This window comes from Salvelinus fontinalis, chromosome 16 (assembly GCF_029448725.1).
Source record: "Salvelinus fontinalis isolate EN_2023a chromosome 16, ASM2944872v1, whole genome shotgun sequence".
Taxonomy (NCBI): domain Eukaryota; kingdom Metazoa; phylum Chordata; class Actinopteri; order Salmoniformes; family Salmonidae; genus Salvelinus; species Salvelinus fontinalis.
In genome coordinates this window covers 6,842,131-6,865,226 of record NC_074680.1, presented here as the reverse complement: position 1 = coordinate 6,865,226, position 23,096 = coordinate 6,842,131, and the positions used below count along the sequence as shown (strand labels likewise).

At 43.5% G+C, this 23,096-nt stretch overlaps 1 protein-coding gene across 3 annotated transcripts in view; it reads right to left on the bottom strand.

The window, feature by feature from the left end:
* Positions 1–23,096, bottom strand: part of LOC129812577 (ribosomal protein S6 kinase 2 alpha) — a 122,823-nt gene that overhangs the window by 40,876 nt on the left and 58,851 nt on the right. Inside the window, exon 1 of one of the 3 annotated variants that reach the window (XM_055864245.1) lies at positions 1,773–1,920. The exons of 1 other annotated variant lie outside the window; for it this stretch is intronic. In XM_055864245.1, coding sequence (XP_055720220.1) covers positions 1,773–1,886 — 114 coding nt within the window. In that variant the 5' untranslated portion in view covers positions 1,887–1,920. Of the gene's footprint in view, positions 1–94; positions 512–1,772; positions 1,921–23,096 lie in introns of those variants that run through there. One more of the 3 variants, XM_055864244.1, reaches the window with a different exon arrangement.

Genomic DNA, 23,096 nt, shown 5'->3' with positions numbered 1-23,096 from the left:
GAAGATCTAATTCTGTATGGGGCGAAGCCTTCATCTTAAGTCGAAAATTCACTTAATTGCATGACCATTCTCCCCAGTGTGAAGACCACATTACCTTCCACTGGGTCCTGTTGAGACTGTCTGCATGGAAGGCGTCTGTCTCATAGCCTGTCTCTTTCTCTGTAGAGGTGCCATGGCCAATCTGTGTCTGTGGTGCGCTGATGCTGGCCAAAGCCTTGTTATGGTGCTTCCTGAAGAGGTAGAGGGTCAGCAAGCGGCTCACTTTAAACTTCCTCCTGTCCTTTTCCATCTCAACATCGCCTTGCCAGCCTAGACCCCATCCCAGTCCCAACCTCCCTACCTCTGGACAGAGTCCCCACTCTCATACCAGACTGGTAGACTGCATGGTAAGATGGGGTGAAAGTTGTACTCTCTGTATGTAAGCAAACTCTGTTAGTTCTGTGTGTCCTGTCCTCTGAAAGCACAGAGCTCTGACTACTGCTGAACACAGAGAGAGAGAGAGAGCGAGAGAGAGGCAGGAAGGAACAAAGAGTCTGCTCTGAGACCTGTATGCAGAAACCACACAACTAGTGTGTGAAAGAGAGAGAGAGAGAGAGAGAGACAGTTCATCCTCAGCCCTCCTCTCTGAAGTCGATGTCACAGATGATAAATCTCCTCCTTCCTGCTGGAACTGACAGGTCAGCGGCCCCTCCCGTCCCATCATGCGCCGCTCTGCCCCCGTTTCCCTTTGGCTATGGTCACAGAGCGGGTAGAGTGACGAGGTGTCGCCTCCCTAACTGCCAACACCATGACCCAGACAGCAAGAGAGACAGGGGGAAAGAAAAGTGAGAGAGCGGAGACCGGGACACTTTTACAGCCTGATGACAAGCATCTCTTACAGCCTCTTTCCTGCCATCCTCGTCTCTACCCCTGTCTTTGTGTGAGAAGAGGGCCTTCCACATCCCTACAAAACACATCGTCACTGTGTGTCTATATGAGTCAATACACACTTCCTCTTAGCTTCACAGGACACTTTCACTCAAAGTCTCCATCTACTTGCTAAGTCACTTTCTTTTGCAGGCTCCCAAGACTGCATATTAGATACTATAACCCGATCAAGACATCTTAGTGTTTCACTGCTACTGTAATACAGATCAACTGTCTTCATAACAGTAATAAATCAGCTCGCGAGGTGATAAAGACAACTCATTTTGGGCAGGTTTCCCACACACACACAGAGCCTAGTCCTGGACTAAGAGACACTTTAAAAGGAGAGTCAATAAAGCTTGAGGTATCTGCCGTTTTACTGATGCTGCTGGGAAATGACCGACGACACGGCTCGTAGCTCCCTCTGTAGATGCTGTCGGGACAACTTTAATTTGTATTGCTTTGAAATGTTCATTATTTTTTTTATTTTTTATCTTAACACTTTGTTCTAGCTAGCCATTTGTGTAGGTAGCTATCAAGTACATGCAGCTATGCGACAATAGCCTTAGAAAATCCACAGGGATTTTAAACTGATGTTGAAGAGTGCATTTCTAGAGCCAAGATGCGAGCAAGGTGCCAATTCTTCTAAAGAAATACATTCTCTTCTCAGACAGCCACACCGAGGCAGATGGACTACCGAGCGAAATGCAATAGCTCTCTGGTCATTCGAGTCAGACGGACAGTAATTTAGTCGCGGAAAATGCTAGCATTGTTGACAGTATTGATTTAGCCCAGCAAAGCAATAGAGGAATAGAGTGTACTGACTTGGCAGTGAGCTAAAGCCAATGAGTGAGGAATAATCTTACCTTGGCATTGAAATTGGCAAAGTCCTTCTCTACCCAGGTAATATGGGACCGGTCCTGATTGGAAGGTGTCACAGGGAGAAGGATTTCAGGTTTGTATGTCACAGAGTGTTGCATCGGGTAAGATATCCGTGGTTCCGCACAGTTGACCCGCAAAGAAATCGGCTGGCGAGTGGAACGGTTCGTTACTATGTTAATTCAGGCTTTCGGTCATTTAGACCAAAGGCAGGCCATATCAATTTTAAACCGGTGGCTGGTAAACGTTTGAGTAGAGCCTACTAAATAAATACATTTTTTTGCAGCCTATATGCGACTCTTGGAATAGTTTAATTGAAAAGTTAAGTAAACTATTTGATTATCTAAACAATACTGAATGTAAAGGTAATAAGATGTAATAATGTAATAAGATAGCCATATCACCCTTAATTCACGGAATAGTTTCCTTCTATCCAAATGTTGAAAAGACCTGCAGACAAATTAACAGGGAGGCGAATAATAGCCTACTACTCTGGAGTCAGAAAAAAACATGAAATAAATTGATGTTATTTGTCGTGTTACGGATCGGCTCTCGAAACCGTTCTATGCGAGTGGGTCGGGTTGGGCTCGGAATTGACGTGACCCATATAGGACTCGTCACATGCAGCGTTTACAGCAAAGGTTGGTTGTCGAGGCGATGGAAGGAGAAAAACAAGATATGTTTTTTGTATGATGTTACCACATGACATTGGGTTAGCCACCAATAAAGGCATTATTTTAGGCTAGGAGTTGTGGGCTCTAGAAATAAGTGACACACACATGGACACAGTGGAGGGGCAGTGAGTGTGCGTCCTGTCCACCCACTTTCTCCGTTAACACACACAAAATAGATACATACACACATAAAGCCAACAGCGAATATAGACAATTGTTTCACAGTCTCTTCCCGAGAAGGCTACAACCCATTTCCTAAGCCAAGTTGTAAATTAGTTCATTTCACCTGACAGAACACTCAATAGGCGTTTGCACACTGTGCTGACTAGAAGTAATTTAAGTTCTTTGTAGAGAGATGGAACGAGTAAAATTCCCCAGAGACAAGACAAATCTGCTCAAAGTGGTGCTGGGTACCTCACCCCCAAAAAACAAGATATCAAACCAGTGACTCTCGAATGGTATAACTACTAAAACATTTAGCGACAATTTATAGTTCCTCAGTCATCATGTTCATGTATTCTAGAAAGTCTCAGACACAAGTGATGAATAACAAAATGTCAACTTATTTTGAAGTCAGAGGTTCTAGGAGAGTCTATTTATGACTGTACTCTGGCCTCTGCCTTTCCACTGTGACAGTCAGGAAGAATACGTTGTTCGGTCAAGGTCAGAGGCTACTGCCAGATGCGTTTCCTACGCCTCCCTCTCAGGTCACTGAAACACCCTTTTTAGCTCCTAAAATACACCACACACACAGCCAAGCAATACACACAGCCAAGCAATACACACAGCCAAGCAATACACACACACACGGTGTGATACTTGCCAGGGGCACACGAAAACCCTGTTTGGTGCGAAATATGTGCCTCCACATCTTGTCAACCGGAGTTTCCCATGTCACACTGTCTAGGACTTCGACATGTACTGTGAGACACTCAGAATGGGGCAATAAGCTAATCTTACACACACACATAAAATGGGGAAATGCAAAGAGCATGTCACCCCGGTAGAAGACTGATTTATTGCAGATAATCTGAGGAGGAAACAAAGTGACTTCCTATGGAAGCCACAGCAAACTAAACTCAGTCATGACCAGAAAGAGACAAACACATACCATGTAATAAGCACGCATGCACACACACGTATAAAAGTACCCACAAACCACTTATCAAATAGCACTGCAGACACTTCTTTCTACATCGTGTTGGACCATAACGGCCTCGACTTGAGAAAGCCATGGTGAAAAAGAGGAAGGGATGGATTCTTTAGAGTCACTGTTGCTGTGCTGTGTTGCTAAGCAGCAGGCAGGAACAACAGACATGTACTAACTGATTGAGGACCTTTACCACATAATTGTATCTTAGAACTCAGTGCCATTTATTGGCACTCTATGATCTTTACTCAGAGTTTTTGCCTGTTCCCTGTACAAAATAATTGAGATAATAAAGTCAGCCCCACAATGCAGCCAGAGCGGAAACACTGAATATCTGCAGGAGAAGCAAGATATCACCCACTTTTTTTGTAAGTTAAAAGTGCTGAGCGAATAGCGCTTTAAAATAAAAAGTGGTATCCAATTGGTAGTTACAGTCTTGTCCCATTGCTGCAACTCCCATACAGACTCGGGAGAGGCGAAGGTCGAGAGCCATGTGTCCTCCGAAACACAACCCAGCCGAGCCGCACTGCTTCTTGACACAATGCCCGCTTAACCCGGAAGCCAGCTGCACCAATGTGTCGGAGGAAACACCGTACACCTAGCGACCGCGTCAGCGTGCATTGCTAGCGCGAGATGGGTCAAAAACATCCATGCCGACCAAACCCTCCCGTAACCCGGACGACGCTGGGCCAATTGTGCGCCACCCCACGATTTGTGCTTTTTAAGGTCGGTCCGGTTAGACTATAAAAAAAGGATATCACAGTTTTCGATTTCGATTATTTTCTTGACATTAAATGCACTATGCAATATGTGGGTTGAATGCTGTAACACTGAATAAAACAATAGAAGTACTGCTTATCACTTCCTAACAATCATTTATTCACATTACTTGAATACATTTTTTATTTTACTCGATGGCTTTATTATTTCATTCCAAACCAACATCTCATCTCTATAGAGCTGCTGCCTATGCTGTCTGACAAAATCACTATTTTAATAGTTCTTTCAAGTAAATAATGCATACCAACTATCAATCAGATCAACTGCTTTCTATCCCTTTCGATCATGTGTGCTTTCTTCTCGTTACGCCAATTTATGCTTGATCGGGAAATGCTGACCAAAGGCTCTGTAGGGAGAGTGCGATGCCGTGAGCCTCGCAATTTTTTTTTAACAATGCGGAGGGCTCCGTATAGCGCCGCATTGACATGATTGGTCGACGTAGGTGGGGGGGGGGGGGGGGGGGCGGTACACAAACTCACTTGCAGAACTTTGACGAAAGGCTATCAGAAGAAGTCACAAATAAAACATCTTGATGATGTGTAGGGATTTCAAAAGACACGAAAATGAGTTTGAACTCCTGGAAAGAGATCGGGGCGGTAATGGGGATAGATGCGGTAGAGAGGTCAATGGAATGCAGACCGTGGGGGATAGAAGGACGCTAGATGATTGGCACACATTCATCAAATCTGATCTAACAAAGTGGATATTTGTCAAATCTGTCATGATTGATGTATTGTCAAATCTGATATTGACTGAAAACCAGTCAGCATCTGGTGTGACCACCATGCGAAGTTGCTGGATATCGGCGAGAGCTTGAAAAACGCTGTCGAACACGTCCATCCAGTGCATCCCAAACATGCTCAATGGGTGACATGTCTGGTGAGTATGCAGGCCATGGAAGAACTGGGACATTTTCAGCTTCCAAGAATTGTGTAGAGATCCTTGCGACATGGGGCCGTGCATTATCATGCAGAAACATGAGGCGATGGCGGCGGATGAATGGCACAACAATGGGCCTCAGGATCTCGTCACGGTATCTCTATGCATTCAAGTTGCCATCAATAACATGCAATTGTGTTCATTATCCGTAGCTTACGCCTGCCCATACCATAACCCCACCATGTGGCACTCTTGATCACAACGTTGATATCAGAAAACCGCTCGCCCACATGTGGTCTGTCATCTGCCCAGTACAGTTGAAACCAAGATTCATGCGAAGGTTCGGAGGTTCGGGGCTGCCGTGGTTACACGTGGTCTGCGGTTGAGGCAGGCTGAACGTCCGGCCAAATTCTCTAAAACGATTATTATGATAGAGAAATTAACATTCAATTCTCTGGCAACAGGTCTGGTGGACATTCCTGCAGTCAGCCTGCAATTGCACACTCCCTCAACTTGACATCTGTGGCATTGTGTTGTGTGACAAAACTGCACATTTTAGAGGCCTTTGATTTTCCCCAGCACAAGGTGCACCTGTGTGATGATCATGCTGTTTAATCAGGTTCTTGATATGCCACACCTGTCAGGTGGCTGGATTATCTTGGCAAAGGTGCAGTCTTTTTACATCATGCTATCTTGGCTGAGCTCCTATGTCAAGCACCGGGAAACGGACTCCAAAATCTCAAGAAGAGGTAAGGTCTTGTCTTTTCATTTAGCCTGTGGCTTGTAATTAAGATGGATGGCTATAGAGATTAGCACTGAAACACTACGAGTGGAGGCCTCATCGCAGTAAATGCTGCACGGCCACTGTAGACATCAGATTGAAAGGCTCTGCATGGTAAGTCTCCGTGTCTGCTCTACACAGACCGGACAAGTTTCAGGGGACGCGCAATGGAGTGTGGTCATTGTAGTCCATTACTACGTTTTCTGCACTAAACTATGTCGAATATTGGCCTGTTGAAAACTACAACTCCTTACTGTATCGCACAGTTCAGGCTTGGTAAATTAGTTTACAAGCATGTGCATAGTGTTGTTGTATCACTGAACAAGTCAGTGCGCTCCGTTTTGGTTACTTCTCATTCAATATCTGTACTGAAAGGTCATGATCCATTGCACTAAACTCTGTTTGCTTCTGCAACGAATAAGCAAAGAAAAGGAAGGAGAGGAAATGACTTGCATGTCGACAGGCTGGATGAAAGATTTTGGTGCTGAAATGTAATTTGCCTTCCATTAAGACCTGAAGTGGCGTGAAGCTAAGCATTTCTTTCTGAATACAGAATCCCTGGCGGCTTACATTACCTTGAATTAGTGTGAGATGGAATTGGTTGAAATACAATGACAAGAAGAGGTAAGAATACAACTCAATAGGTGTGTGAGTCCTAAATGAGTCTGGTACAAATTCACTTAAAAACACCCACACCAGTAGAAATCCACTTTTTTGAGCTGAAAGATGGCCAGAGCCTACCCATGATGTTTCGCAACAATGTAAATAAATTCTTATTCAAAGTCTAATAGATTTTTAGGGTTGAAGGGATAAATCTGAATTTGTGACTTAATTAATTAGAAACATCTGATGCAAAGTTCCTCCAATTCACGAGTCATCAAGAGCCAAACAGCTTTTCTCTGTGGCCTTTGGGTCAAAAGTGGCTATATCAAATTCATGAAAACAAAAATTTGCTTTTTGGTCTTAATTTAAGGTGAAGTTGAGTTTGGTTTAAAATCAGATTTTAAGAAGGAAAAATTTCAAATTAAGAGGGTTTATGACTTTCTGGCTGTGACGACCCTACACTTCTCACGGAGCAAATTAAAATAAGGGGTGCAAAATAATGTTTTTGCACTTCCTCTTTTTTACCAGCAAATTTTCATAAGCCATTAGATAATTTGTCAAATTGCACTTATTGTTGAACTAGTCTACATTAAAAAAATGATCTTTTTAGAAATGGTAAAATTGCGCGATATAATTGATTTCTAGAACCCCGCTTCCCCCATCGCCCCAAGATGAATGGTTTTGACTACTAAAGTTTTATGCAAATTCATTTTTGCATGGCCCAGGTGTAGAGTATTTGCACATTTTTCCACCATTCCATTGATCCTAAAGAGAAGTCTCCCACCCACTCGGGGGAACCGGGTCATGCAAAACAAAACTGCTTCAATCCAAACAGTTCAATAGTTAGGCTATCCATATTACCGGAGTTTAGATTCTTTCTATGGCGGATTAGCGACCGCAATTTAGATAAAGCATTGTGATATATAGCTAGCTAGCGTGCTGAAATGACAACGGAGAGAACAAAAAATATAGCGATTTGATCATGTCCGTGTGCATGTCCAAATATTAATGAAGTCTGGAATCCAATAGTTTCACTTGAATTTAGAAACGGCAAGAGTCAGAAAAAACGTTAACCCTCAGCATGTCAACAGCACGTATAGGCACCGCTGAGACTCATAACAGGTAGGATGGTTCTCTTTTTCTGGAATTATTATTTTCACCTGACTTACAGTATGCAACTTAACTGAAATGGTGCTAATAACTTCCATTAGCTGGCTAAGGTTAGCATGCTAGCTACTTACACTGACAGCTCTCAGTCAGTGCCCTATTTGTTGTCTGCTACACGTGGAAATCAACACATTCCCACCCCCAATTCCTGAATATGTAGTGCATTCGGAAAGTATTCAGACCCCTTCACTTTTCCCACAGCCTTATTCTAAAATTGATTAAATAAAAATGTTCCTCAATCCACAGACAATACCTCATAATGTCAAAGTGAAAACAGGTGTTTAGAAATTTTTGCAAAACTATTAAAAATAAAAACAGTACAGCTTATTTACATAAGTATTCAGACCCTTTGCTATGAGACTCGAAATTTAGCTCCGGTGCATCCTGTTTCCATTGACCATCTTTGATGTTTCCACAACTTGGAGTCAACCTGTGGTAAATTCAATTGATTGGGCATGATTTGGAAATGTACACGCCTGTCTATATAAGGTCCCACAGTTGACAGTGCATGTCAGAGCAAAAACCAAGCCATGAGGTTGAAGGAATTGTCCGTAGAGCTCCGAGACAGGATTGTGTCAAGGCACAGATCTGGGGAAGGGTACAAAAAGAAATCTGCAACATTGATGGTCCCAAAGAACACAGTGGCCTCCATCATTCTTAAAATGCAAGAAGTTTGGAACCACCAAGACTCTTCATAGAGCTGGCCGCCCAGCCAAACTGAGCAATCTGTGGAGAAGGGCCTTGGTCAGGGAGGTGACCAATAACCCGATGGTGTGTTAGCAGGATTACAAGATTATGTTATATTTATGCACCAAATGATTGTTATATTTAATAGAGTGAGGTTATTAGGAAGGACTCTCGCTCTTCTTTTCTGAGTTAACTGAGAGACGTCTTTATGGAGCTTGGGCTGGCAACTGATTAAGTGATGGCTTGGTGATAAAACCTACAGCTGGCATTCCATAGATCAGATGTGGTGGGTGTCACCGAGATAGAGATAGCCTGGAGGAACAGAACAAAGGCCTCAGTATTCCTGATTATCCTGGCATCTGGGAGACAACACCAGAAGCATGTGACCACAGGATGAATGGTGCCTCCAATCTATATGGGAGGTGTTGAACCAGCTATGACTGAGAAGTCTTCGTATCGGGTATATAAGGAACAGCATGGTCTTTAAAGGGTAGGCTCTCGTCCCAACAGGCAAGACTGTTGTGTCGACGGTTTCACAATTGCAATAATTAATCGCTATTGAATAAAGACGATTGTTTGAAGAAATTACCAAGTCTCTCACTTGAATTGAATATTCCACCACAACGGTCACTGACAGAGCTCGATCCTCTTTGGAGATGGGAGAACCTTCCAGAAGGACAACAATCTCTGCAGCACTCCACCAATCAGGCCTTTATGGTAGAGTGGTCAGATGGAAGTAAAAGGCACATGACAGCCCGCTTGGAGTTTGCCAAAAGGCACCTAAAGGACTCAGACCATGAGAAACAAGATTCTCCGGTCTGATGAAACCAAGATTGAACTCTTTGGCCTGAATGCCAAGCATCAGGTCTGGAGGAAACCAGGCAACGCTCATTACTTGGCCAATACCATCCCTACGGTGAAGCATGGCGGTGGCCACATCATGCTGTGGGGATCATTTTCAGTGGCAGAGATGACTAGAGCAAAGTACAGAGAGATCCTTCATGAAAACTTGCACCAGAGCGCTCAGGACCTCAGACTGGGGCGAAGGTTCGTCTTCCAACAGGACAATGACCCTGAGCACACAGTTCAGACAACGCAGGAGTGACTTTGGGACAAGTCTCTGAATATCCTTTAGCGGCCCAGCCAGAGCCCGGACATCTCTGGAGAGACCTGAAAATTGCTGTGCAGCGACGCTCCCCATCCAACCTTTCTTGAGAGAATCTGCAGAGAAGAATGGGAGAAACTTCCCAAATACAGGTGTGCCAAGCTTGTAGCGTCATACCCAAGAAGAATTGAGGCTGTAATCGCTGCCAAAGATGCTTCAAAGTAGAGTAAAGGGTCTGAATACATATGTAAATTTGCCCAAAATTCTAAAAACATGTTTTTGCTTTGTCATCATGAGGTATTGTGTGTAGATTGATGAGGGTAAAAAATAAAAATAAAATAAATGGAATAGCCTTATTTTAAAACATATATATATATATATATTTTTAAGTGAAGGGGTCTGAATACTTTCCGAATGCACTGTATTAGCAGCCTGCGTCATTCTTCAAGGTGGAACCTAAAAACAAGAATTTCTGCTCTAGGACAGGAATTACTCGAAATAGGTGCGGCAATTCCTCTGATGTGGCCCTTTAATGTGTTTTTAACAGACACTACACCCTTCAAAATCACTTCCACATTCAGTAATAAAACACTTTCACATCAAAACCACAGTGAAAGTATCACTGTTTAGCGGTAGTGAAATGATTCACTTGAAACGTAGTGGCATAGCGTTTGTCCGAGTCCCAAAGCAGCAAAGAAACCATTTGTGAATCAATGTCGACCGATTGATGTATTGCACAGTAGTGACCACACGAGGGCAGTGTAGTTCTATTCTCTGTCCTACTGTTCCTGCTCAACAAAGTCCCCTTCCTGAGTATCATATATATCTATGACATAACTACTTCAGTGTGGTGGGGCAATGAGAGATGGAGTGATGAGAGAGAGAGAGAGAGCAAGAGAGAGAGGACAGAGCCAAGGGCAGAGAGCACACAAGGGAGGAAAAGTGATAGGGAGAGAGTGCAAGACAGTGAAAGGAGAAAGTGAGATCTCGGTGAGTTAGGCTGTGTCAGATGAGAAGCTGTTTAAAAGACACCAGGGCCCGTATCCACAAAGCCTCTCAGAGTAGTAGTGATGATCCAGGTTCTGTTTGGCCTTTTAGACCATAATGAATCAAATGACATGGACAGGGGGGTGGGGGGGGGGGGGGGTCTGATCCCAGCTCTCCGTCTCAAGAGGCTTTGTGGATACAGGCCCTGGCCAGGTAAAGGAGAGAAGATCACATAAAAACAGAGAAGATTTGGGAGGATACAAAAGGCAGCCTGGTAGAGAAGAAGAGAGGGACAAGAGACAAAGAAAGGAGTCTAGTGGAGGAGAAGAAAAGGGAGGATGAGATGGTTCACTTGGGCCGGGTGCCAGATTGTCTGATAGACACTGGCCTTTGTCTCCCCTTTCTCTGTGCAATGCCTCTTTTCTCTCTCTCTTCCCTTCTCCTTTTTTTTCTGGCCTCTGGAGTGTGTAACATCTGTAGAACCTCACACACAGTGTACACTCTGGACCTAATAGTCTAAACAAACACTGGAGCCCAGCCCAGGTGGGGGGGGGGAGATAACAGCCAAACTCCAGCCATGTGGCCTGTGGAATGTTGTCCCACTCCTCAATGGCTGTGCGAAGTTGCTGGATTGTGGCGGGACCTGGAACACTCTGTAGTACACGTCGATCCAGAGCATCCCAAACATGTCTGGTGAGTATGCGGGCCATGGAAGAACTGGGATATTTTCAGCTTTCGGGAATTGTGTACAGATCCTTGCGACATGGTGCCACACCTATCAGGTGCAATATCATGCTGAAACGAGGTGATGGCGGCGGATGAATGGCACAACAATGGGCCTCAGGATCTCCTCACAGTATCTCTGTGCATTCAAATTGTCATCAATAAAATGCAATTATGTTCGTTGTCCGTAGCTTATGCCTGTTCATACCATAACCCCAACGCCACCATGGGGCACTGTTCACAACGTTGACATCAGGAAGCAGCTCGCCCACAGGACGCCATACATGCAGTCAGCATGCCAATTGCACGCTCCCTCAAAACTTGAGACATCAGTGGCATTGTGTTAAGACATAACTGCACATTTTAAAGAGGCCTTTTGTCCCCAGCACAAGGTGCACCTGTGTAATGATTATGCTGTTTAATGAGCTTCTTGATATGCCACACCTATCAGGTGGATGGGTTATCTTGGCAAAGGAGAAATGCTCACTAACAGGGATGTAAACAAATTTGTGCACAAAATTTGAGAGAAATAAGCTTTTTGTGCGTATGGAACATTTCTGGGATTTTTTATTTCAGCTCATGAAACATGGGACCAACATTTTACATGTTACGTTTCTCTTTTTGTTCAGTGTAATACTGCCTGACATTGATACACATGTTTATGCATGCACACGCAACAGAGTAAATTATACCATACACATATTTCAAAGTAATGCTTTCACAGTTGAACTAATAGCAGCTTCTGATGCCTGTGATAATTCTGTGATCATACAGCAATAAATGCATGGGACTGCTACTGAATTAAAATGCCAAAACCACAGTCGTTACCACATCAAGGCGAACTCCCTCACCCCTCGGAAACGCTGAGTTCACTTCGTTTGGTTCAGACGAGAGCAGTAAAACTTGAACACACGCAATTCAGTGCTTACAGCCCAGTTGACTCAGTAATGTTGAAAATTAATCAAACTGATCCTGATTCCCACCCACACACACACACACACACACACAGTAAGCCTACTTTACCTTAAGGTGTGTGGCGTCGTGATTTCATCGTTTGGGTTCAAAACGCCCTAGATGAGTGTAGCATCACTACAGAGGTGGTGTGCAGTGCTCTGTGCTGACTCTTTACAAGGAGCACATGTGTCTGGAGGACCAAAACCGCCATAATTACAAATAAATAAATGCACACAAATAGATAAATGAAAACACAAATAAATAAATGAGCAGGCAAATTCATACATTTTCCTCCACATATCTATGTTTAAAATGTGGTATGTAATTATTCATACATTCATTTACAGTAGCAGTCAAACGTTTGGACACACCTACTCATTTATTTTCCAATCAAAATATATTTTAGATACTTCGAAGTAGCCACCCTTTGCCTTGATGACAGCTTTGCACACTCTTGGCATTCTCTCAACCAGCATCATGAGGTAGTCACCTGGAATGCATTTCAATTAACAGGTGTGCCTTGTTAAAAGTGCATTTGTAGAATTTCTTTCCTTCTTAATGAGTTTGAGCCAGTTGTGTTGTGACAAGGTAGGGGTGGTATACAGAAGATAGCCCTATTTGGTAACCGACCAAGTCCATATTATGGCAAGAACAGCTCAAATAAGCAAAGAGAAACAGTCCATATTTTCTTTAAAACATTAAGGTCATCCAATCCGAAAAGTGCAGTTGCAAAAACCATCAAGCGCTGATAAATCTGTCTCTCACGAGGACCGCCACAGGAAAGGAAGACCCAGAGTTACCTCTGCTGCAGAGGATAAGTTCATTAGTTATTAGCCTCAGAAATCGGCAGTTAACTGCCCCTCAGATTGCAGCCCGAATAAATGCTTCAGAGTACAAGGAACAAACACATCTCAACATCAACTGTTCAGAGGAGACTGCGTGAATCAGGCCTTCATGGTCAAATTGCTGCAAAGAAACCACTACTAAAAGGACACCAATAAGAAGAAGAGACTTGCTTGGGCCAAGAAACACGAGCAATGGATATTAGACAGGTGGAAATCTGTCCTTTGGTCTGATGAGTCCAAATTTGAGATTTTTGGTTCCAACTGCCGTGTCTTGTGAGACGCAGAGTAGGTGAACGGATGATCTCCGCATGTTGCTCCAATCGTGAAGCATGAAGTGGGTGTGATGGTGCTTTGCTGGTGACACTGTCAGTGATTTATTTAGAATTCAAGCCACACTTAACCCGCATGGCTACCAAAGCATTCTACAGTGATACACCATCCCATCTGGTTAGCACTTAGTGGGACTATCAATTGTTTTTCAACATGACAATGACCTAACAAACACCTCCAGGCTGTGTAAGGGCTATTTGACCAAGAGGGAGAGTGATGGCGTGCTGCATCAGATGACCTGCCCTCAATCACACGACCTCAACCTAATTGAGATGGTTTGGGATGAGTTGGACTGCAGAGTGAAGGAAAAGCAGCCAACAAGTGCTCTGCATATGTGGGAACTCCTTCAAGACTGTTGTTAAAGCATTCCAGATGACTACCTCATGAAGCTGGTTGAGAGAATGCCAAGTGTGCAAAGCTGTCATCAAGGCAAAGGGTAGCTACTTTGAATGTAAAATATAAAGTATATTTTGATTTGTTTAACACTTTTTTGGTTACTGCATGATTCCATAGTTTTGATGTCTTCACTATTATTCTAGAATGCAGAAAATAGTGAAAATAAAGCAAAACCCTTGAATGAGTAGGTGTCCAAACTTTTGCCTGGTACTGTATATATTTATTAGTTTATATTTGTCTGTATTTTTTCCCTCCAATATGATAATGGGGGGTTGTACCTAAAATGTCTGTTTTTTTTCCCTTACACACCATTATTAGATCAATATCACACACACTTGAGGGATTTAGAACCGGTAGGTAGCTTACAGTAACCCAGTTCTCCTGGCAAGTAGTATGGCTGCAATCAGGCGAGCCGCAGCCAGACATTTGGCAGTGCTGGCTAACGCTGCTGAAAACGATGACTCTCCTTCCGTGTGGAGGCATGCATCGAAAACTTGGTTCAGCTAGCTACTACAAATGGACACAGAGGTGGGCCCATTAGTTCTTAACAATTTGGAGGAAGTTGCCCGACCACATAAGAGTTCAGGTGATAACAGAATCCTGATGCAGCACACCATAGACAATCACCCTCTGGGCAACCATAATCAACAAGTCATTCAGTACAGTACCTATTCGGTTTAATTAAACGTTGAACACCGTTCGGTAGTACTGAATGCACAATGAAAAATATTTGAGGTATTAATGGTAAGAATTGCCAGCAATTACAACATAAAGGGTTAAGTGGCAATAGAAAAACAGATATTTAAGATTGAGATAGGATTCAGATATAGCCTACACTAGGCCTATAGCACGAATATCTGCACTCAATGTATTCAGAGGCTGCTGTACAGCAAAGTAATCACTAGAACAATTATCTGGGTGATTTTTCTAGGGACACTGGTGCTCACAAATAAAAATTCCAGGTAGCATAGAAAAATATTTCGGAAGGGAAGGGGGAGCATACTGTATGTCCCCAAAATGATAGCACTGTAGAGCCCTGGTGGCTGTATGTATGTGTGTACAGTAGCATTCCTGGATAGCCTGGGCTGTGTAGGCAGGCCAGAGCCCCCCGGCCCCATCACTCAGGTGACGAACGATGAACAGGGGACTCAGTCTCCCACTCTGTCGCTCTTTTTTGTTCCCTCCCTTCGTTCTCCCTCCTGTTCTCTTCCTCCCAATCTTCCGCCGTCCCGCTCTTCAGGAGAGAGTGGAGCACTGTTCAAGCAGAGGGGTTCGGTGTTTCTTTCCCTTTCCCCCCCCTGTCTTTGTTTCCATCATCTCTACCTCCTGCCAGGCCCAGCAGTGAGAGACATGATTGACAGGGGTGTAACGTAGCAGAGAAAGGGAGAGGCTCTGACATCACCTGTGTGTTTAGCACAGATTTGAATGAAATCCATTGGTGGTGCTGGGTGAGGCATCGTCAGGTCCCGAGTCAAAATGGCCTGCCGTTTCAGGTGTATTGCACAAAGGCTAACTGTGGAGAGGTGAGCAATGGTGGGAAGGATGAAAGAGAGAGGTAAAATCGTAGAGGGGGAGGTTTTGGCTGAGGCGAGTGTGCCTACAGTAGGCATTACAGGAAGAAGAGTCTTCGGGTCCCGAACATAATAAACACTCTTTTAATAACTGAGGAAAAAAAATGGCACACTTCAACCACCCACTACACCTCCATGGAATAACAGCACTACTACTGTACAACCTTTATTGTCAAGTTATTTACCACACTAATACCTAGTGCTTTCCACCATCTCGAACTTTCCAAGTCTTGTTTATCCCATAGACAGAACTGAAACATATTTGATTATAGTGGCCAACACAGAGAGAGACAGAAAAAAGCAACAAAGACTGATAGGGTTATGGAGACAACAATAGATAGGTGAAAATATAGGGGCTTTGCAGAAAGTGTGTCTGATTAAAACAAGAAGAGACGAGACTCAGAGCTATGCGGTTGCACTGTGACCTCAGAGTTTGGCACTCGCGTGGTTAATGCCCATCGTGGGAGTTCATATCCCACAGCATGTCCTCACACAAATCAGCCGCCAGCAGAGGAAGACACACACAAATGTCAGTTGTACCCACCATAAATGACAACAGAGCAATGCTATGCTAATGCTAGCAACAGTATCTTCAGTTAGCTAGGGCTAACTGCTATTAGGTTCATTTCAAATGGTGACAACGCAAAAACTGCAAAAAGCAGCAATTCAGCTACTAGCCATTAACGTTAGCTCCTTAGGTTACAGGAAATGCTGATTTGGCTAGTAGTAGGCTATTAGCGTTAGCGGAAGTAGTAGCATCGGTGACATTAATAATAGTAGCAGTGGTAGCAGGAATAGAGCTGTAACATTAGACCAGAGGAAGGGATGGTTAAGAGGGGGCATTAGGAGGGTGTAATGTCTGGAGTGGCAGGATAGGACAGGTCGATAGGAGAGGAGGATGTCAGTAATGTAAACAATGAGATTATCACAAAGCTAGGGGCTGAATGCTGCAGAAATGTTGTATTATGCAGAGCACAAGGACTACTACGGAATATGCATACAAACAGCAGCCTGCTATTCTCATCACGCATGTCCCTCAGCCACATCATATGCACAGTTTACGCATACACACAATTTCCCCTCCCATAGCCCAAGTCTCACACACACACACACACACACACACACCTATCCAAGAAACACTATTTCACATCTCCACTGTCCGAAAGATTCCAGACCAGCTGCTTTATACCAGAGTCAAATCCCTACTCCCCTAATACCGTGCCTCTCCTCCCCACCTGGCCCCGCCTCCATATACAGTCCAGTACAACCCTCTACCTGGTGCCTTACACCTCCCAGATTAGTGCGAAGTTACAGTGCATTCAGAAATGATTCACACTCCTTTACTTTTTCAACAAAAAATGTGTTCCTGGCTCAAGTTAAAATGGATTCAATTGAGATGTGTCACTGGCCTATACACAATACCCCATAATGTCAAACTGGAATTGCGGTTTTCACATGTTTTACAAATGAATAGAAAAATAAATATTAAGTCAATAAGTATTCAACCTTAGGGCAAGCTTAAATAAGTTCAGGAATAAAAAATGTGCTTAACAAGTGAGTCACATAATAAATTGCATGGACTCAGTGTGTGCAATAATAGTGTTTAACATAATTTTTGAATGACTACCTCATCTCTGTACCCAGCACATACTATCTGTAAGGTCCCTCAAACGAGCAGTGAATTTCAAACACAGATTCAACCACAAAAACCAGGGAAGTTTGCCAATGCCTCGCACCTATTGGTAGATATATATATTTTTTAAAGCAGACTTTGAATATCCCTTTGAGCATGGTAAAGTTATTAATTACACTTTGGATGGTGTATCAATACACACCGTCACTACAAAGATACAGGCGTCCTTCCCAACTCAGTCGCCGGAGAGGAAGGAAATTGCACATGGATTTCATCATGAGGCCAATGGTGACTTTAAAACAGTTAAAGTTTAATGGCTGTAAGGGGAAAACTGAAGATGGATCAGCATTGTAGTTTCACCACAATACTAACCTAATTAACAGAGTGAAAAGGAAGCCTGTACAGAATAAAAAATATTCCAAAACATGCATCCTGTTCGCAACTGGGCACAAAAGTAATACTGCAAATAATGTGACAAAGCAATTCACTTTTTGTCCTGAATACAAAGTGTTGTGTTTGAGGCAAATCCAATACAACACATTACTGAGTACCACTCTCCTATTTTCAAGCATGGTGGTGGCTGCATCATGTTATGGGTATGCTTGTAATCGTTAAGGACTGGGGAGTTTTTCAGGATAAAAAAATTAACAGAATTGAGCTAAGCCCAGGGAAAATCCTAGAGGAAAACCTGGTTCAGTCTGCTTTCCACCAGACACTGGGAGATTAATTCACCTTTCCGCAGTACACACAACCTAAAACACAAGAACATATCTACGCTGTAGTTGCTTACCACAAAGACAGTGAATGTTCCTGTGGCCGAGTTTCGGTTTTGACTTAAATTTTCTTGAAAATCTAAGGCAAGACTTGACAATGTTTGCCTAGCAATGATCAACCAATTTGACAGAGCATGAAGAATATATAAAATATTACTGGGCAAATGTTGCACAATCCAGGTGTAGAAAGCGCTTAAACTTACACAGAAAGACTGCAATCACTGCCAAAAGTGATTCTAGTCGGTATCTGGTGTGACCACCACTTGCCTCATGCAGCGTGACATCTCCTTCGCATAGAGTTGATCAGGCTGTTGATTGTGGCCTGTGGAATGTTGTCCCACTCCTCTTCAATGCCTGTGCGAAGTTGCTGGATATTGGCGGGAACTGGAACACGCTGTTGTACACGTCGATCCAGTGCATCCCAAACATGCTCAATGGGTGACATGTCTGGTGAGTATGCAGGCCATGGAAAAACTGGGATATTTTCAGCTTCCAGGAATTGTGTAGAGATCCTTGCGACATGGGGCCGTGCATTATCATGCGGTAACGTGAGGTGATGGCGGCGGATAAATGGCACAACAATGGGCCTCAGGATCTCGTCACGGTATCTCTGTGCATTCAAATTGCCATTGATAAAATCCAAATTGTGTTTATTGTCCGTAGCTTATGCCTGCCCATACCATAACCCCACTGCCACCACGGGGCACTCTGTTCAAACGTTGACATCAGCAAACCGCTCGCCCACATAGTGCAATCTCCTCAAAATGGTTGAAACCGGGATTCATCCATGAAGAGCACACTTATCCAGCATGTCAGTGGTCATTGAAGGTGTGCATTTTCCCACTGAAGTCGGTTATAATGCCGAACTGCAGTCAGGACAAGACCCTGGTGAGGACAACAAGCACACAATTGAGCTTCCCTGAGACGATTTCTGACAGTTTGTGCAGAAATTCTTCGGTTGCGCAAACCCGCAGTTTCATCAGCTGTCCGGGTGGCTGGTCTCAGACGCTCCCGCAGGTGAAGAAGCCGGATGTGGGGGTCCTGGGCTTGTGTGGTTACACGTGGTCTGCAGTTGTGAGGCCGGTTGAATGTACTGCCAAATACTCAAAAACGATGTTGGAGGCAGCTTATGGTCGAGAAATGAACAGTAAATTACCTGGCAACAGTTCTGGTGGACATTCCTGCAGTCAGCATGCCAATTGCATGCTCCCCCAAAACTTGAGACATCTGTGGCAATGTTGCGTGACAAAACAGCACATTTTAGAGTAGCCCTTTATTGTCCCCAGCACAAGGTGCACCTGCGCAATGATCATGCTGTTTAATCAGCTTCTTGATCTGTCACACCTGGATGGTGGATGGATCAGGTGGATGGATTATCTTGGCAAAGGAGAAATGCTCACTAACATGTAAACAAATTTGTCCACAACATTTTAGAGAAATACACTTTTTGTGTGTATGAAACATGGGACTAACACTTTACATGTTGCGTTTATATTTTTGTTCAGTATATACACTGCTCAAAAAAATAAAGGGAACACTTAAACAACACAATGTAACTCCAAGTCAATCACACTTCTGTGAAATCAAACTGTCCACTTAGGAAGCAACACTGATTGACAATGCATTTCACATGCTGTTGCGCAAATGGAATAGACAAAAGGTGGAAATTATAGGCAATTAGCAAGACACCCCCCAAAACAGGAGTGATTCTGCAGGTGGTGACCACAGACCACTTCTCAGTTCCTATGCTTCCTGGCTGATGTTTTGGTCACTTTTGAATGCTGGCGGTGCTCTCACTCTAGTGGTAGCATGAGACGGAGTCTACAACTCACACAAGTGGCTCAGGTAGTGCAGTTCATCCAGGATGGCACATCAATGCGAACTGTGGCAAAAAGGTTTGCTGTGTCTGTCAGCGTAGTGTCCAGAGCATGCAGGCGGAGGTGGAGGCTGAGGTACCGGTCCTTCTGCTGGGTTGTTGCCCTCCTACGGCCTCCTCCACGTATCCTGATGTACTGGCCTGTCTCCTGGTAGCGCCTGCATGCTTTGGACACTACACCGACAGACACAGCAAACCTTTTTGCCACAGCTCGCATTGATGTGCCATCCTGGATGAACTGCACTACCTGAGCCACTTGTGTGGGTTGTAGACTCCGTCTCATGCTACCACTAGAGTGAGAGCACCGCCAGCATTCAAAAGTGACCAAAACATCAGCCAGGAAGCATAGGAACTGAGAAGTGGTCTGTGGTCACCACCTGCAGAATCACTCCTGTTTTGGGGGGTGTCTTGCTAATTGCCTATAATTTCCACCTTTTGTCTATTCCATTTGCGCAACAGCATGTGAAATGCATTGTCAATCAGTGTTGCTTCCTAAGTGGACAGTTTGATTTCACAGAAGTGTGATTGACTTGGAGTTACATTGTGTTGTTTAAGTGTTCCCTTTATTTTTTTGAGCAGTGTATATACAAAGTGAGTGATTTCACACTAGTGGGAGTGGATTTTTTGTATATCAAATTGTTCTGGAAATTCTCACATAGAAACCTCATGGGGAGGAAGGATGTTTGACATGCTTTTTACATTTGTATCACAAAATGTTTGGGGAAAAGTGGCCATTTTAGGCAATTTTTAGACATATACCTGCCTCCTCTAAGACCTTATGATCCGTGAACTGTACATGATATAAACATCTTGGTGTCATTATACTCCTTATAGTGTGGAGTATGTCTAGATTCTGAAACACATTTGTACTTTAAATTTATTCAACATAAAAAATATGAATCTCAACTACCCTTTTCGATGTAGCTTATTTTTTATAGATATTGTTCAGAACATTATACTCTACAATTACATCACATTTCAGGAGTGGGCTCTTAATTATATGACCCATTTTATACACGTAAATTGACATGGGTCATTAACCAATCACAGCCCTCCTTTAGGATTGCATATTCAGCAATTCACCAGCAGATGGAGTTCCCTTTGAATCCATTTACCATACACTGTGTTGGTGGTGTTCATAACATTGATCAGAAATTCAGACCTTTGCAGAGAGCCCATCCTGTATGTATCTTAAAATAAAACAAATAAGGTTAATTTTTGATATATATATATTCTTTTTAATGTTGTATAAATGTATCTGAAAAATGTTTATCTAGACATACTCCATATGTTAGAGCACACTATAAGGAGTATAATGACATCAAGATGTTGTCTGTATCATGTAGAGTTCACAGAACAGTCTCACAGTAGGCATGTATTGGTCTAGTAAAAGGGCCTAAAATGGCCACTCAGGATTTTCTCAATAAACGGTTTGTGATACAAAATGTAAAAAGCATGTCAAACATCCTTCCTCTCTGTGAAGTTTCCATGTGAGAACTGACAGAACAAATCTGAGATACCAAAAACATTTGTGCTCCCGCTAGCGTGGAATCGCCCAGTGCCTGATCTGTACATTGACCCGATAAAGACCCATTATGGATACTACAGTTGGTTGTAGATAAAGTGTCTAGCCTTAGTTAGTGCTTCTCTGCCTACAATAGTGCTGCTGCCACAGCAACCTGGGTCAAAGGTCAGTGTAGTGTGCTCTTGGGCACGCCCTGGCGTATAAATCTATGACAGTTGAAAGAAAGAACACACACCAGCATGTACACAACATGGAAAAATCGGAATTGCCTGAGGACGGCATAGACTAGAGGACGATAGCTGAAGGGAAGAAAGCTTCGGCCAAGTCTGATTTCAAATGCAGTCGGCCTCCGTTAAAAAAAGCAGCCACAACATCACCAATAGTGAAGACTTGGAACAGAGGCCAGCTGAGCCAGACCACACTGTAGGAGCTAAAATAGAAGTGGGCATTGTGACCATGGTCTCCAGGCTCCGGCCTAAACCAGGTTGTCTGTCACTCAGAGCGAGCTGCACATTGCCTTCAGCTCAAGGTCATGCACACAGACCACCACCTGATGCCCAGAGAAGCCAAGAGACACTTGAAGCTTTTCACACTACTGAGCCGAACCAAAACAAAATCAAGCTCTACTGAGCTGGCCTCCGTTCCACCATAGTTCTTTTCAGCACGCACGATTGAAGCAACTATGTGAAAAGACATGAGCCAGCAGCTTGGTTCTGGTCTGCACCGCAGAATGAAATGCTCAGATATATTGTCCTATCCTGTTCCACCAACCAACAGAAGTGTACAGATCAGCTAGGTTGGGCTCAGTGGTGTGAAAAGGGTCACTCTCAGAAAAAAAGACAATATCCATCACATGATACTAGGGATCAGAGGGAAACATCTAACAGAGGAGGAAGTCTGAAATGGCACCCTATTCCCTACATAATGCACACTACTTTTGAACAGAGCTCTATGGGGCAAGCCTAAAAGTAGTGCATTATATTAGGGAACATAATGCAATTTCAGACACAGCCAGAGACTGCAGAGAGTAAATGCCCCCAAATAGATGAGATGTATGGAACACCTCAATGGGAGAAAAAAAAAATCAAAGGAAAGATGCTGGCCTGTATCTCTTCGGAAAGAAACTATGGCAACTGCTGGCTCTCAGAACATTTCTCTTTGTAACAGAGAAGGTTACAGTCAGTTACTTTGTCACGACAGACTACAGTAGGAAAACGTTGGATGTGTTGGTTGGTGTTGATATGAGGAAGTGTATCTCAAATAGTGACAAGTGTTATAATTAGCCTCCTTTGGCTGGGCAGCGCTACATCATTACAGCGTGTGTGTGACTAAAGGACGGTGATATATGAATGAGGTAGGAAAGCCCTATGAAACAGACTAGGGGAGGACTTATGTGAATGGGTATTGTAGGAGAGAGGGGCAGGACGGCGTTTCTGCGTTTCAAATCAAATCACATTTTATTGGTCACATACACATATTTAGCAGATGTTATTGCGGGTGTAGCGAAATGCTTGTGTTCCTAGCTCCAACAGTGCAGTAGTATCTAACACACAACAATAGACAAATCTAAATGTAAAAGAATGGAATTAAGAAATATAGAAATGCTAGGACGAGCAATGTCGGAGCGGCATTGACTAAGATACAGTCTATACATACGAAATGAGTAAAGCAGTATGTAAACATTAAAGTGACTAGTGTTCCATTATTAAAGTGGCCAGAGATTCGATGTCTATGTATAAAAGGCAGCAGCCTCTAAGGTGCAGGGTTGAGAAACCGGGTGGTAGCAGGCTAGTGATTGCTATTTAACAGTCTGATGGCCTTGAGATAGAAGCTGTGTTTGTCCCAACTTTGATACACCTGTACTGACCTCGC